The 15668-nt window shown below is 53.0% G+C and overlaps 1 protein-coding gene across 20 annotated transcripts in view; it reads left to right on the forward strand.

Annotated features, from left to right (window-relative positions):
• Positions 1-15668, forward strand: part of MYT1L (myelin transcription factor 1 like) — a 393751-nt gene that overhangs the window by 317640 nt on the left and 60443 nt on the right. For 8 of the 20 annotated variants that reach the window (XM_086414068.1, XM_086414067.1, XM_086414070.1 and 5 more), the window contains 5 exons: positions 5808-6058; positions 8315-8548; positions 10753-10874; positions 11239-11301; positions 11754-11822. In XM_086414068.1, coding sequence (XP_086270194.1) covers positions 5808-6058; positions 8315-8548; positions 10753-10874; positions 11239-11301; positions 11754-11822 — 739 coding nt within the window. Of the gene's footprint in view, positions 1-5807; positions 6059-8314; positions 8549-10752; positions 10875-11238; positions 11302-11753; positions 11823-12845; positions 14374-15668 lie in introns of those variants that run through there. The other 12 variants (XM_086414074.1, XM_086414079.1, XM_086414075.1 and 9 more) reach the window with 3 other exon arrangements.

A 15668-nucleotide genomic window follows, 5' to 3' on the forward strand; every position in this document is an offset into this window, starting at 1 on the left:
GGAACAAAGATGGAACCGGAGAGAAGGGAGTGGCTTAGAGTACAACATAGTAATTGAGGGTTTGTAGTAATAATTTGCTAATTCAGGCTTTGTTGGAACTTCATTCATTTGATGCAAATGAGGGGTCTGAAGAACCTGAACTCTTCAGGCCACACGACTAAGGTGTCCTGGTGGGGCCCCAGGCCACTGTTGTTTCACGGGGTCTGGTGGCCACTTCTGCACACGGCCTGTGGCTGCTGTCCCCCGAGACCCGATTTCCTGTCCTTTCCTTGCGCTGTTCTGGTTGGATCTGGGAGGTCCTGACCGGGATCGCCACGCCCTTTCTCAGCGCTTCCTGTTGTAGCCTAGTGGCACTAGACACGCGAATCCCCCCATGTGCTGGTTTCCTTGAAAGCAGAGGGAGCAGTTATTCCAGGCTGCTGGCTGACTAGGTGCAGCTCAGCCAACAAGGCTACGGAGGGGAACCTACACCTGTTCGTGTCATTGGCCCCCCAGAAAAGACCCCTGCTGTTTCCCTGCTCTTCAGCTGGTCCCCACATTAAAAGAACACAGAAGAGGCACGTCAGCACCAGGTCTTCTAGGAACTGAGGGAAAGGGAAAGGCGGCCTTCGTGGTGTGGCCGGCGTCTGCGGCCGCCCCCGAGACGGCTGTCTCCAAGGCGTGCCCCGGGTGCACGATGGCTGGGCCGTCGCCCCAAGAGGCAGCGGAGGGAGCCTCCGCTGCAGGAGGGGAGCATAACGCCTGGGCGTGGGGCTCAGGGTCTGGGTGCACGGAGGCTGGCAAAGCAGGACTCCTGCCGCAGGCTCTGGGGTCGTCCCTCACATTCCACCAGCCATGGCCAAGAACAGTCAACAAACATCGATTTATTCACTCGCGTCCTTCCAGACTCTCAGTAGTAGCCATCTGTGTGTCTCATCTACCTGTCTGTCTATCCCCCTCTCTCTCCATCCATCTGTCCATGGGCCCACCTATCTGTCCACCATACATCTATCCATTTTCTCCCTCTTCTTTCTTTACAACAAGCTTTAAGGAAGAGACTGTGTGTAAACAGAAGACAGTGAAACGCACCCAGGCACAGTGAAGCAAGGTGTCCATGCTGCCTGAAGGAATTAGCAGGAGTTTTACCGAAGTGGTGAATTTTAAACTTGCTCATGAGTGGAAGCTACCAGAAGGCAGGAAACCCACAAGTGAGTGGAAGCTTCCAGCCAGCTGGCGAGGCAGGACTTGAGATGTGTGAGAGAAGGGACAGGATGACCCGTAGGCGGTGAGGAGACGACTTTGTGTCGTCTGTCTCGGGCAGGAGGACACCGACGGCGGACAGCCCAGTGCAGAAGCGATACAGGAGGGAGCAGGCCCTGCAGGCTGCCGGCCCTGCGCCTCAGCAGCCCCTGGCTGGCGTCTCCCCGCCTCCCCCCAGGCCTGTTTTATGGGGAGCTAAGAATGGCATTTCCACTTTAAATAGATGGGGGAAAAACAAAGAAGAATTCAAATGTCAGTGTTCAGAAGCAGTTTTCCTCACCCGTATCACCGGTGGCTTTTCCCCAGAACAACAGCCCGACGTGCGCTTCTGGCAGAGACCTCGTGACCGCCAAAGCCTCCACCACTGGCAGGCCCTTGGCAGAAAAAGTTTCCGACTAGGTCTAAGCCATCCCGCTGTGTCTCTGAGCAGTTTATCACCACCCTCAGGCTTTGTTAAAACCCTACGTTCTCAGCCCCGCACGAGCCCCTCTCATGAGCCTCCCTCTGGGTTATTCCCAAATTGCACGTTCTCCTGACCATCGTTTAACCACTCTCTGTTCAGGAAATCAACTCTGAATTTTCATTGGATGAACTGATGCTGAAGCTGAGGCTCCAATACTTTGGCCACCTGATGTGAGCAGCCAACTCATTGGAAAAGCCCCTGATGCTGGGAAAGATTGAAGGCAGGAGAAGGGGATGCCAGAGGATGAGATGGTTGGATGGCATCACCGATGCTATGGACATGAGTTTGAGGAAAGTCAGGGAGATGGAGAAGGACAGAGGAGCCTAGTGTGCTGCAGGCCACGGGGCTGCAAAGAGTCAGACACAGCTCAGCAACTGAACAACAGCTGCTCTTCAAAGGCCTTGTCGCTGATGCGCCCACCTCCCCATCGCCTGCCCTCCCCTGCCCAGGCCTCATCACTGGGGTAGGGAGGGTCCCTGGGCGAGCCCTCCTGTGCCTCCAGGCCCCATTCTCTGGGCCAGGCCTCCCGGCCTCCACCCCCACCCCCAGGCCAGCCTCTCCCCGGAAGACTTGCCTCCCCATTCTCCTGCCCCCCACACTCACCGCCGCTTCCAGAAGCTTCTTCCCCAGCCATATCCTTGGGACAGATCGCGCCTGGACTCAGAAGCCTGCCCCTAGCCTCCTCAGACCTGCTCGTGCAGAAGGAGGGGTCCAGGCCTCCCCCTGCAGTGCTGGGTCCCACGTCCCATCTCCCAAGACCCAAACCCCACCGGTGGGTGTGACCTGGGCGGACAGGAGCCGGGCAGAGGACGCCCAGAGCGAGTGAGCAGGCGGGAGACCACTGAGAATCCAGCCCTGGTTTAGACGTGATAAACTCTAAACCACATGAGCAAACTGCCTTCAGGAGGTGCCGCTGTTCCCCTGAGGACTGCGCGCGTGTCTCGGCTTGCTTACAGGAAAGTACCGCCAGGAACCCACATGACGCCTGGGAGTCAGGGCTACGAATTAGGGGGTGCAGACCCCTGAGTCCAACCAGACGACAGGGGCACAGGCCCAAACTTTAGGGGGCGGATCCTCAGGAAGCATATCTCCGTCCGTGTTCCATTTTGTCTGATTTTCACAGAAATTCAGATCGGAAGGCCACAGTGATCTACTCCCTACAGAAAATGATAATTCAGAAGGGCCGCACACCCACGTCCTAAGAGTCTTTCAGGCAGAGTAGACTAAGTTGGAAGGTGGTTGGTTGTTTTTCTAATTCATCATCTTTAATCACTGGAAACCCCAACCTGTTTTTCCTTCTCCTGCACGATAGGGCAGGGCACTTGAAGAGATCCTTCTCAGCACGGGGTAGGATCAGATGGGCTCCTGACATTGTAAATGCGAGGGCCTCTCTGTGGAATAGAAGCTGTTCCATCTCCTAAGTTCAAGGATGCGCTGGCATCAAGGAACAGGAATGCATTTGTTTGCCAGTTGATTGGGAAAAGCTTTGGTGGAAAATAGCTTTGTCAAAAGAAAAAGCAAATTTTTACTTGGTTAAAGTGGAAGGGGGGCTGCCCCAGGGCTGGGAGCGAGGCAGAGTTGCACCTGCTGTGTGGCACCCCCTGGTGTCCATGCAGTGAGCCCCAGAAGCTCTGAGTGTGCTGTGGTTCAGTTGCTAAGTCGTAGCCGAGTCTTTGCGACTGCGTGGACTGCGGCACGCCAGGCTCCCTTGTCCTTCACTGTCTCCTGAAGTTCCTTCAGATTCATGTCCATTAAGGTAGTGATGCCATCCAACCATCTCACCTTCTGCTGCCCTCTTCTCCTTTTGCCTTCAATCTTTCCCAGCATCAGGGGCTTTTCCAATGAGTCGGCTCTTCGTGTGATTGGTCATAAAGATTACTGACACTAACAGCTTTGTAAATATTTTACAAATAGGAAGTAATGACTAAAACCAAAGAGCTTCATTATCTGAGAGACTTGAAGTACACAGACTCCTATTTGCATCTGGAGCAAAGAATACATGATTGATGGCCCACAGTGAAAGGATGCTTGTGAAACAAATGTTCTGCGCGCCTTCCTTCTGGGTCATGTGAGCTGACAGGCACATCAACAAATTGTCCAGTTCCATCAGCTGCTAAAATTCTGGACGAGGCCCATCAGCCTGGCATAATCCAGGGGAAGTAGAGTCTTTTGATTTAAATATTTGGTAAAGTCAGTGCCGTTTACCAGAAGTTGAGGAGTGCAGTCTGTTGCGTAGCGACGCGTATGCCGTTCACTTTTAGAAGCTGAAATCCCCTCGTTGCAAAACAAACCTTTGTTTCTTACTTATGTGGACCATATTTCTTTTCCTGAACCAGAAAAAAAAATCCCTCTTTTCACTAGGGGAAAAAAAAATCCCTCCTAAGTGGTATTTCATTTCTCCCAGTTTCTAATATTCATGTTTTTATAACAAAATTGTAAACAATGTGAAGCCACAAACTTGAGTCTTTTCGGCGAGTCTTGTGAGCCGCCGAGGGGCTGGCTGCCCTGGCTTGTTTATAGAATCCGCTGGAGGTGCCCCTGAGCGGCCCCAGCCTCCCCATCTGTGCTCAGACGGGAGACCACGGCCCCCCTGCTCTGTCTGCTGCCTTGAGTGTGCTCACGGGGGAGAGAGGAGGGAAGAAGGGCAGGCACACACACAAGTGTGAGGGCTGGTCCTCGGGCTTGACCGAGTCTGATGAGCAGGATGGAAGGCGTTCCTCGCACTGGGCGGGTGTGAGGGGGTGTGAGGGTGTGGAACTGGGCCCAGGCCCACACGCAGGGCTTCGACAAGGCTAGCAGCTTCCCCGAGGCGGCTGCACACGCAGAGCCTCCCCATGCCGCGCCCTTGGGGTCAGGAAAGCTCAGTCTTCCGTCCCAGGTCGAAAGGCGTCGATGGTGAAAGTCAGTGCTTTCATTCCTGTTGGAACAGGGCGCTTTGGGGCCGCTCTTGGGGGTGCTATGATGACCAGCAGTGGTGGCTGTGAGGTTGCGGTCACTTGCTGACCACCCCTGGGCAGGGCGCCAGGTTGCAGGCACCAGGATGGCAATGCTGAGGACGGGAGCGGCGTCCCCTCCCTCTTTCAGAAGAGGTGACTTGTCTGCCACAATGATCTTGATGGGGCTCTCGCGTGCACACAGGCAGCCTTGAGCAGGGCTGGAGCCCCCTCTGGGCTCCCCCGCACCTCGGCCTCTGTCAGGGTGACGGCTGAGCTCCCTGCAGGAAGGGGCCTGTGCCCTGTGAGGGGGTGGCACCCTGCAGACCCTGCAGTCAGTTCTCCTGGCTCCCTTGGGGCTCCCCTTGGAGTAATTCCCGCCCCCTCTGCAGGGTCAGGTGAGCTGCTGACTCCTAAGCAAAGGGCATCCTGTGTCTTTAATGACCCCGGACACATCCTAATCAGTCATCCATCGGTCATCTTCCCGTCCTTGCGCTAAAGGAGGTGCAAACAGCTCCGGAAGCCACCCTTGCCCTGAGGGCTGGAGTGGGTGGTCGGGAGGCTGGCTGGTTGCTCAGAAGGATCCCTGAGCGAAGCTGGTGGCTGGGATGCACACGAGGGCAGGGCCCGCCCTTCCCAGAGCGCGGGTGCTCGCAGACCCACAAGAGCCCTGTCTGTGCATCTGGGCCATCTGCACAGGGCAGGACGCCCCAGAGGGCTGCTGCCGCCTCGCCGCGCGGGACAGGCCATCCCATCTCTAGAGGGATGTGTGGGCTGCAGGGTCCTCGTCTCCCCGCGAGAGTAGATGAGCAGCCATAACAGAAACCAACCGTGGGCTGTGGTCACGCTGGTGTGGCTAGTAGCTGCCCGCCCCCGAACCAGGGCTGGCCTTTAAGGGATCAGTTCCAAAGCGCCCCTGCCCTTGGCACCTGCTTGAGAGCCTCGGTGCTCTTCCTGCGGGCTCCCGGCTCCGCCCACACAATGGGAAAGAAGGAAAAGGCAGGAGAAGCCAGGCTTCTTTCAGGGAATTAGCTGGTGGGCAGACGCCCTGTCCCCCTGGGCACCGACGCACAGGTGTGGGCGCACAGGGCGGGCGGGCGGCGCGGGGCGCGCTTCTGCGGCCGCGGGCCTGGGCGGGGCCCCCGAGTCACCGCCGCGCGCTGTCTCCCCAGCGAAGCGGTACTGCAAGGACGCCAGCCCCAGCAGCAGCACCACCAGCACCTATGCGCCCAGCAGCAGCAGCAACCTGAGCTGCGGCGGCGGCAGCAGCGCCAGCAGCACGTGCAGCAAGAGCAGCTTCGACTACACTCACGACGTGGAGGCGGCGCACATGGCGGCCACGGCCATCCTCAACCTGTCCACGCGCTGCCGCGAGATGCCGCAGAACCTGTCCACCAAGCCGCAGGACCTGTGCGCCGCGCGGGTACGGGCGGGGCGCACCTGGCGGGGCGGGCCTGGCGCACCTGGCGGGGCGCGGCCCCGGCCCACCCCACCCCCACCTCCCTTCCCGGCCGCCCAAACCCGGAGGTCCCGCCGGGCGCGCCCCGCGGCCCCGTAGACGCCGGCGCAGACCGCCCTAACCCGGCTCTGCTCCGAGGAAGTCTGGCTGCGCAGGGCCCTGGGGACACATTTTCCAGATCAGTCTTTCAGATTCACCTGTGCATTAGGAGCGCCGCCCCTCCCCTTTTGGGGACCCACACCTCGCTCCCCTCCTGGCGATCCCGAGGGCAGCACGGAGACCGGGAACCTCGAGGGGCCTTGCGCCCCGGCCCTTAATCAGAGGAGGGTGTGCAGCGCCGCGGGCGGAGGCCTCCGCGGGCGGGCTGGACCGCGCCCTCCAGCCCAGAGCTGGGGAACAAAGAAAGGGCAAAAATCCCGTTCCCCGCGGGCTCCCGGCCAAGCAATTACAGTCAGCCTCCATTACTTTAGAGCACCAGATGCCTAAACGGTGAGCAGGGCCAGTCGAGCGGCTCCTGGCAGGAGTGGGAATCGCTCGGCCCCGCCGCGCCCGGAGCTGCCCAGAGAGGCCGCCAGGCGGCCAGGGACCCGGGCGCGAGCGCGTCCTGCCCCCGCCGGCGAACGGGCGGCTCTCGTCTTCAGAACAAAGGGCCGCCCCGTCGCCCAGCGCTGCTGGGCACGCTCCTGAGCACACCACATTGGCCGTAGTTGTTAGAAATAGGTGTGATTTGTGTGAATGGAGAAAGGTCAGTAATTGTATGTCTTGCAAATGCTTTCTTCTCTATTAATATTTTTATTCCTGGATTTTGGAGGAGTGTCAGGGGCATGCAATTTCCATGGTGATCAGGACTGCTAAAATGCCAGGATGCCATGGAGGAAATTCTGTGGCAAGGGGAAAAACAAAAGACAATAACCCCTTCGATTTTTTGTTCGCTTTGTTAAATATAAACTAAGACCGAGGGAATTACAGTCCGATATGATGAAGGCTGTATTAGTCTGAAAGCTGGAAACCAGAGGTGCACTTTCACAAGGAAGGTTCAGGCAGCATAACGCGCTGGGATTTACCCCGGTAACAACCCAGAGGTGGAGGTTGGTTCCAGACACCTTCCCTCTGCTGTTACATCCCCGAGGAAAGACACGCCAGACGTCTGAGTAGGCAGCGGCGTTCATGCCAGCTCTGACATCAAATTGCTGAAGAGAGTATGACTCTTTGCGGGGAGGGGGGAATGGAGCACTGTCGGGGATATTTTGATTTTTCCTTCCTCTGTCCTCCATCTGCCCTTCCTTCTCTCCCCATTCCCGAGAGGAAGATTCTCAGGGATTCTTGATCTGTTTAAAGCATCAAAAAAAAGAAAGAAAGCCCTCACCCTATATCTCTTCAGCTTTTGTAAAACTGGGTGACTACATTGCAGGTTTGCTGACCCTGGAGCAGGTCAGCCGCGATCACTGCTGTGGAAGCTGTTGTACTGTGATTGCACATTTCCCTGCCTTAAAATAGAAAATCCTCTTTATCGCATACGATAAGCTTTTGTGTTGGAAAGTAAGTTCTGTGTAGGGGGGTTTGTTTTGTTCACTACTATATTCCCAGAGCCTGTACCCGATAGGACTCAATTTGATCTCCCTCACCAAAAAAAACAAAAAAAGGAAGTAAATTATAGTTCCTCTCCTCCATCCCTCTAAATTCTTGTATTTTCTTCATCTCCAAGTCTGGGAGTATTAGCATCCGTGAAACTAAAGGAGAATTTTAAATCTGTGTACATGTTTACGTATATATCTATAATTTGTACACACATCCATTTCTGACCTCTTAAGAGGTCTTTGAACTGTGATAGAATTGAAATCAGGCACTTGTTTTTCTTCTGGTGAGGCTTATTTCTAAAAGCAGAGACATATTAGGGGGAAAAGATACAGATCTATGATAGTTAAGTGAGAGAGATGATAGATTCGTGGATAAGAGACAAGAGATTGAGAGGTGGTCCATAGATAAGCGGACAGACGGGTGCCCTGTGCACCTGTCAGCGGGTTTCACAGCCACGCGTGGAGAGCGGAACGCAGGAGGGGCCGCTTCTGCTCACCTGGGGAGCTTTTGCAAGTGAGACTGCCGGGAGGAGTTTGCAGCTTGGATTCTGTCCTGGCGAAAGGACTGTGGTCTGGGGGGGGGGGGGATGTACACGGTGGGGGGGGGGGATGTACACGGTCACCTTGTCCTTCTGTCTCGCAGAACCCTGACATGGAGGTGGATGAGAACGGGACCCTGGACCTGAGCATGAACAAGCAGCGGCCGCGGGAAGGCTGCTGCCCGATCCTGACGCCCCTGGAGCCCATGTCCCCCCAGCAGGCAGTGGTGAGCAGCCGGTGCTTCCAGCTGAGTGAGGGGGACTGCTGGGACCTGCCCGTGGACTATACCAAGATGAAGCCTCGAAGGATGGACGAGGACGAGTCCAAAGAGATCACCGTACGTCCCCTTCGTGGACCCCCACCCCCACCCACCCAGTCTGCCAAGCGGGCACCGCTGAGGGAAAATGCCCTGGGTGCACGCCTTAGTGAAAATGGTCTTTTCCCTTTAAATATGACTTTTAGCTGACTGGAGCTTAGAAGATGTTTTTGGTTAATCCAGGAGAGGTTTGGGAGTAACATTGATGAGAGGGAAACAAACCACTGACTCCTTTGAACGATGAATTTTATTTTCCAACAAGTGTGTTTTGTTGCAAACGATTTCTCTAAGAAAATGTGCCAACAGCTTACCAATCCATTTTTCTGGGTGATAAATTGATACAATGCAGGGTTTTCCTTGCAGGTAAGGAATTATAAGGAGACTCTTAAATGCTTACATGTTTAATTCTGTGTTGTTAATTAGCTAGCTCCTTGAAGCTAGGGACAGGGAAGTGAAAGTGAAAGTCGCTCAGTCGTGTCTGACTCTTTGCAACCCCATGGACTGTAGCCCACCAGGCTCCTCTGTCCATGGAATTCTCCAGGTCAGAACACTAGAGTGGGTAGCAATTTCCTTCTCCAGGGGATCTTCCCAACCCAGGGATCAAACCCAGGTCTCCCACATTGCAGGCGGATTCTTTACCATTTGAGCTACCAGGGAAGGACAAGGTCTGTTCTCCAAAACACCCAAAATATGCAGAAGAGTGCCCTGGAGCCTAGAATAAATTATTTTTGTATAGTCACCCAAATCTTTGTTGACTACAACATTACCAAAACACCTACGTCAAGACCGTATTTTTGAAGTAGTTACAATTTTCAAATTCAAATCATTAAAATAGTTACAATTTTCTTTAGGCTAAGAAAATAAATGAAAAAAGAATTGTTCTTTATTAGACTGCCTTTTTCTCCAGTGTTCAATTCTGAAAGTTAGGACATCTCCTTTATTCCCTGGAAAATGAAAATTCTTTTTGAACACAATAGGGAGACCACCATCAAAGCCATAGCATCTTACAGAAACAGAGAGGTGGATAAAAAGGAAACATTAGCTATTTGTAGGAATTGTCAGGGAAGGTACCTGTTTATAAGGCCATTACATCTGAAGCCTGTTATGTTTATTCTTCAAATTGATTTAAGTATCCAGGAGAATAGAATCTGAGTGGCAAGCTAAATTCCAAAGGGCTTTTTCTTTCCTACAACGTTAAATCGTTACTACCAAATAAGGCATGGTAGTTGAATCTCCGAATTTATTTTAATTAAAATTAAGCCCCCATAAAAAGACAGCAGCTTTGCCCTCCTTAAGTGTCACACAAGTGAAACCCTGCACTCAGGAAACACGTTTGCTGAACATCGCCACCTATAGGAATTTCTAGGTTACTGCAAGGGGCCCCTCTTGGCCAAAGACTATTCTATTAAAAAAAATTTTTTTAATGCTGCCTAACAGTAATTTTGGAGAAGGCAATGGCACCCCACTCCAGTATGCTTGCTGGAAAATCCCATGGATGGAGGAGCCCGGTAGGCTGCAGTCCATGGGGTCACTAAGAGTCGGACGCGACTGAGCGACTTCACTTTCAATTTTCACTTTCACGCACTGGAGAAGGAAATGGCGACCCACTCCAGTGTTCTTGCCTGGAGAATCCCAGGGACAGGGGAGCCTGGTGGGCTGCCGTCTACGGGGTCGCACAGAGTTGGACACGACTGAAGCGACTTAGCAGCAACAGCAATTTAAACTCACAGCATCAGTCTATGTTGGTCTTCCGTTGCCTGGGACTTCAGCGTGTAGAATACTTCCACAGTGTAGAACACTTGGCGAAGATTGCCAGACGCCCCAGGTGTCTTTGCATGTAAAGCTTAAGCTCTGCCTGTCGGTGTTGGATACGGTGCTGTAGGTCTTGAACCCGGCGAGCAAGGTCCACTGAGTGGCTGGTTTGGCTGTCTGGCCGCTTCTCTGCCCCTCCTGTCCGTGCAGCTGCAGGAATTAGAATTTCCGCACTGAACTAGGGGTTTAGAGCAAGTGGTGAGCAACAAGTGCCGTGTAGACCACAGATGCTCTTTGGACGAAACTGGGTTTGCATCCTCGGAAGGGAGTGTGTTGTGATTTTAAGGGTAAGGTTGGAACACGGGGTGGGGGGAGGGAGCGGGACACGGCGGGGGGTGGGGGGGCGCGGGACGCAGCCTCCGGTCTGCGTGTCCAGTGTGTTCTGTGGCCCTGAAGCTGTGTTTCACCCGCAGCCAGAAGACTTGGACCCCTTCCAGGAGGCCCTCGAAGAAAGAAGGTACCCAGGGGAGGTGACCATCCCAAGCCCCAAGCCCAAGTACCCCCAGTGCAAGGAGAGCAAGAAAGACCTGATCACGTAAGCACGGCGCGCGGCGGGACGGTCGCTCCCCCGAGCCCCTCCTCTGGCTCACCTCTACCCGGGTCTGTATCTGCCTTGCCGTCTGAGCATGCGACACGCACAGCGCACAGATGTCCCCAGGGGCCAGGCGGGTGGGCGACAGGCCAGCCGTGGACGCTTGTTCTGAGCGCTGCTCTGTGCTATGGAGACGCCATTTCCATGTGATCCTGTGCATTTGCAGCTTTTCTTCAGGCAGCTTAAACCCCATGCAGACATTGCAGCTAAACTGGAAACAATGAAACTTTTTTCAAGTTTTTTTTTGTTTGTTTTTTTGGGAAACATGCTTACCACTTTGGCTGTTTTTGTTTTTGTTTGGCGGCAGATGTCCAACGCCCAGGTGCGATGGGAGTGGTCATGTGACTGGTAATTACGCCTCGCACAGAAGGTGTGCCTTCACTTTTCTCATGGTGGATTCTGTCTTTCCAATTTATTGTTTTCAGCTTACCTCAACAATGCTGTCCCAGTACAAACGTTGACTTCTGTGTCACCCCTTTAAGTGCTATATGTTGACCTTCAAAAGCATGCTAATCGACGTCTTCTAAAAAGTCTTTTATCTCAAAGCAAGCTACCTCAATTTGGAATATGATTTACAGACATTGAGACCAAAGAGCCCAGATATTTGAATCTGACTTTTCAAATGGTTTCCGCAAAGACATGCTTCCTTAAATTTCTATGGAAACATGCATTGGTTCATTGCACCAACAAAATTCAATATACAGCACTTGCCCCATCGCTTTTCTGCATTCAACTTTTTGGTTTCAGTTTTACGTTGTGTCTGTCGGGGATGTACGCTGGGCCTCAGGGCTTCTCACCGGACTCTTCTGGCCTGTCTTACAGTCTGTCGGGCTGCCCGCTGGCTGACAAAAGCATTCGAAGTATGCTGGCCACCAGCTCACAAGAACTCAAGTAAGATTTAACGAAAATCCTTCTCTTTCTAAAATCTGTTCACTTAGTGGTAACAAAAGGGGTGTGTCGTTTGCAAAGAAACATGTGTTTACCAAGCCACGTGTGTGCGCCAGCGCCTAAACTCAGCACACGTGAATGTTCTCGAGGATTTTGGTCACCTGTGTGGGCAATCCCTCTGCCTTTTCCCTCTCGTTTACCTCTAGCTTTTTCATATCGCATCCTTTCCATCTTGAATTTTCTAAAGCATAGGTATCTTCTCTCCAGATATGCACACATGTGGAAGGGGAGTTTTACAGTGTTACTCAGACTTTAAGGAAGTGATTGTCCTGTGAAGAGTCAGAAGCTGATTTTTTTAAGCCAGTGCTTAATATGATCATTTTTAGAATGGATATCTAAATAGGACAAATAACCAAACTCCACCATGATCCTAGCTAATTCCCTCAGTGCACTGTGGTCGTAGCTACAGATGCTCACCAGGGCAGCCGTAACCCAGCTAAGGCTTCACCAGCACACACGGCATGGCCCCCTCTCCTCTGCGCCTGTAACTGTCTCTGGGTTTTCAGCGTGGGTCTGGTCAGCCGCATCCACACCGCCAGACTAAGGGTTCTCTTCTCTGTGTCTCTGTAGATGTAAGTAGGTAGATGGATGTATTCACATTCAGCTCCTAGGCAGGTTTTGGAAGAAGTCAGGCCAAGCCCCAGCCCGCGTATTATGACCTGCTGTCATCTAGTTGGAACGGACATTCGAGTATCTGTCAGGAGAACAAGGGCGAGACAAGCTTTCCACAACCTGATGAGAACCAAGATTCTCCAGTCATCGTTTTTAATTACCTGGACTTTTATAAAAATCATCACATCAAATTGCTTGGCTTCCATTTCGTTTGGAAAGGGCTTTCCTTCTGATGCAGAGAAAATTCTGCGTTCAGACCCCATTGGGCTCCCTCCCCCAGGACCCCCCCACGACAGAGCAGGGCGTCAGTCCGCTGGGTGCAGGCTCTGTTTCACTCCGTGTCGTTTCTTACAGGACCCCTGTCCAGGGCCCTAGCGCCATAGACCACCTGCTCATGTTCAGTGACCTCCTGAACTAGCCCTCCCGCCACCAGACCCTGGAGTTCTCTTCGTGGCGTGTAAACACCGGGAGGGCAGCCTCTTGCTTGACGGCTGTGCGGTCTGTAGCCGTCCACGCAGTGCCTGGCGGACACGTAGCTTAGGACCTCAAACGGACAGCATTAGCAAGAACCATCCAGCCCGCTCTAAGACCTCCTTTTCCGTGGCTTGAAACCATGTTCCCCTCACGATTGAAATGGGGTTAACCGTACTCGGACCTTGGCTAACACGGCGGCACACGGCAACTTCCGTCTGCCTCTCGCTGAGGAGGGCGTCTCCAGTCCCAGCAGGCCAGCTGTAAACGGGACAGCCTGGGGACAGCTTCCTGGGAGCGCGGCTTCTCCTTGGCGGCCTCCACTCGGAGACCTGAGCAGGCTTCCGGCGGGTCTGGCTCTCCTTGGTTTGCCTCTGTAGCCTTTGGGCTTAGACGGTCGTGTTGATCTCAAGCTCCAGGCAGACCGGCTTCTCCTCCGGGGTTGGCACTTCCTTTTTGCCGCATCTCTCCTTGGAGGCCGGTGTGATATCCACACCATCAGCATCTTCAGAGGGAACCCGCCCTTCACAGCCTCCTGTGCAGGGTGGACATCCCTCGCCTCCTCCCTGGCCCTCCTGGAGGGGAGGCCACAGCGGCCTTTCCTGCTTCCAGATGTCTAAAAGCCTCCGTCACCTGTAACTTGTCTTTGCAGCAAGTAAATCCCGTTTCGACTGACCCTTTTCCCAGGAAATCCAAACTTGACAAGTTTTCTGAAATGCTCTGTTTCACCTTCATGTCTACTATAAATAATCTGATATTTAAACAACCATTTTTCACTTGATAAGTCTTTCTCAGCTGAGGATACCTTAGATTATACTGTGGCTTTTTCTCGTTAATCTTTTAATGGATGACACCCTTCCATCTCTGGCTTTTTCCTGCAGCCACAAAGGCTTTCCCTGCACAGAAGCAGAGATTAATCCTTTTAGGATTTGCAGCTGCTTCCTCTAGAATAATTCACGCACGTGCCCCTTTAATAGCTTATTCTTTCCACGTATATTTTCAACAATCTGGTCGATTCTCACTGCACAGCTTCTTACCTGGTTAAGAGTGTGTGAGTCAGTGGTCACCACCTCTTTATACAGACACCTTTGGGTCTCAATTGCCTCAAAATTTGTTCTCTCTTCTGCATCAGCTAAGAAACAGAAGCTTCTGAGAACATTCCTCTTGCCACTTCTAACGTGGACTTTTGTTAGTTGGCTGTTAACAGAACATTCTTGATCTCAAACAGGCAACGAGTTTTGCCAGATACACTCTGGGTCTTGGGTCACCCATCCTCTTGAACTTCCTGAGATGACACTTACCCAGAGCAGCGCACATGGGATAGTCTTAAGAAGAAACCGATCATTTTGTCGACTTGTGTACAATATGTAAACTGAACGTGTATTAAAATGTAATGTGTCCGTGAATATCATTCAGATTCTGCAGCTATTGCTTTCTCGTCCCTGGTCCGTGGGCCATAGAGGGCAGGTCGGTGACCAGGCAGTGAGGCAGGTGATGGCACGCGCGACAGGGGCCGGAAGCAGGCGGGATTCCCTAGCCTCCCAGGCCGGCGCTTACGGCCGAGCGTCCCCCGCACGTCGGCGCTTACGGCCGAGCGTCCCTCTCACCGCCTCGCCTTCCGTGAGAGGACCCCTGACTGTGACAGTCTTTGAGACCCCAGGCAAGGGGAAAAAAGGGGAAAAAATCGTCCAAACAAATGTGATTTTTTTGGTGAGAACTCCACCTAATGTAAGTCAGCTCTGATGCTCAAGGGGAGTTTCTCCCCTAAAACTTTTCCTGGCTGAGATCACCTGAGCGGTAGCCACAGACGAGACCGTGTAAATCACTTCACATCACCCTCAGTGTAGTTTTAAAGAAACCACACCCTCCCAACCAGAAGTTCTTTTTCCTACTCCCCAATGCAAGATCAGTGCAGACACGGGCATGATGTAAGTGTGTTAGCCAGCTCCGTGACCAGTTTAAGCTGATTCACATCAGAAGCAATTATCTCTAGAAATGGGCCCCCAAACTGGCTCCTGTTTACACTTGGAGTTGGGGGGACACATTAGACCCCCTTGTTGCTTGAGTCTTTGTCTTCCAGACCCAGAACCTCTGTGATTTATGCAGGTCCTGGCAGGAGAAGGAACTGTCGACCTTGGTTCCCTTTCCTGCTGAGTCTGAACTTGGACTCAGTCCTCGGGGATGGGGGGGGTGAGCCTTCCCCTTGGTCTCTGCCCTTTAAAACATCCTCGTGTGGTCTGTCCTTCCGAGGCACCTCCCCCAGGTATTTTCACCTTAGACACAGGAATTTTAATCACGTACATCACATAACGTTTTTTAAAACCTGGTTACATTTATTTAAATTGAAGAATTAGAATTCTGAACTTGAGCCAAGATACAACTTTTCTCTAAAGGTTACTTGTTGCTAGAACTTTCGAGGATTTTCTCATCGGCTGTGGATGTCGTGCAGGTGTTGGGAAGTTACTGGCAGAGACCAAGCAGAGCCTCGGCCCCTAGCTCCCATTGTTCCGGGTATAGGAAGTTCACCCACCTTCACCGTAGGCCAAGTTCTGAGAAACGGTCCTCACTTCTAGCATCTTCCGCCCCCTTGTTTCCCAGCAGTATTTCCAGGGAACTTTGTGAATCACTCCTGCTGTGGACTCGAACCATGGCCTGCACAGAGGGTGTGTGTCTGTGTGGAAGGAGGCACGGGACCCCTTGGACAGT

This window comes from Bos grunniens, chromosome 8 (assembly GCF_055505025.1).
Source record: "Bos grunniens cultivar Pamir isolate PY7600 chromosome 8, Bosgru_T2T1.0, whole genome shotgun sequence".
In the NCBI taxonomy this organism is placed as follows: Eukaryota; Metazoa; Chordata; class Mammalia; order Artiodactyla; family Bovidae; genus Bos; species Bos grunniens.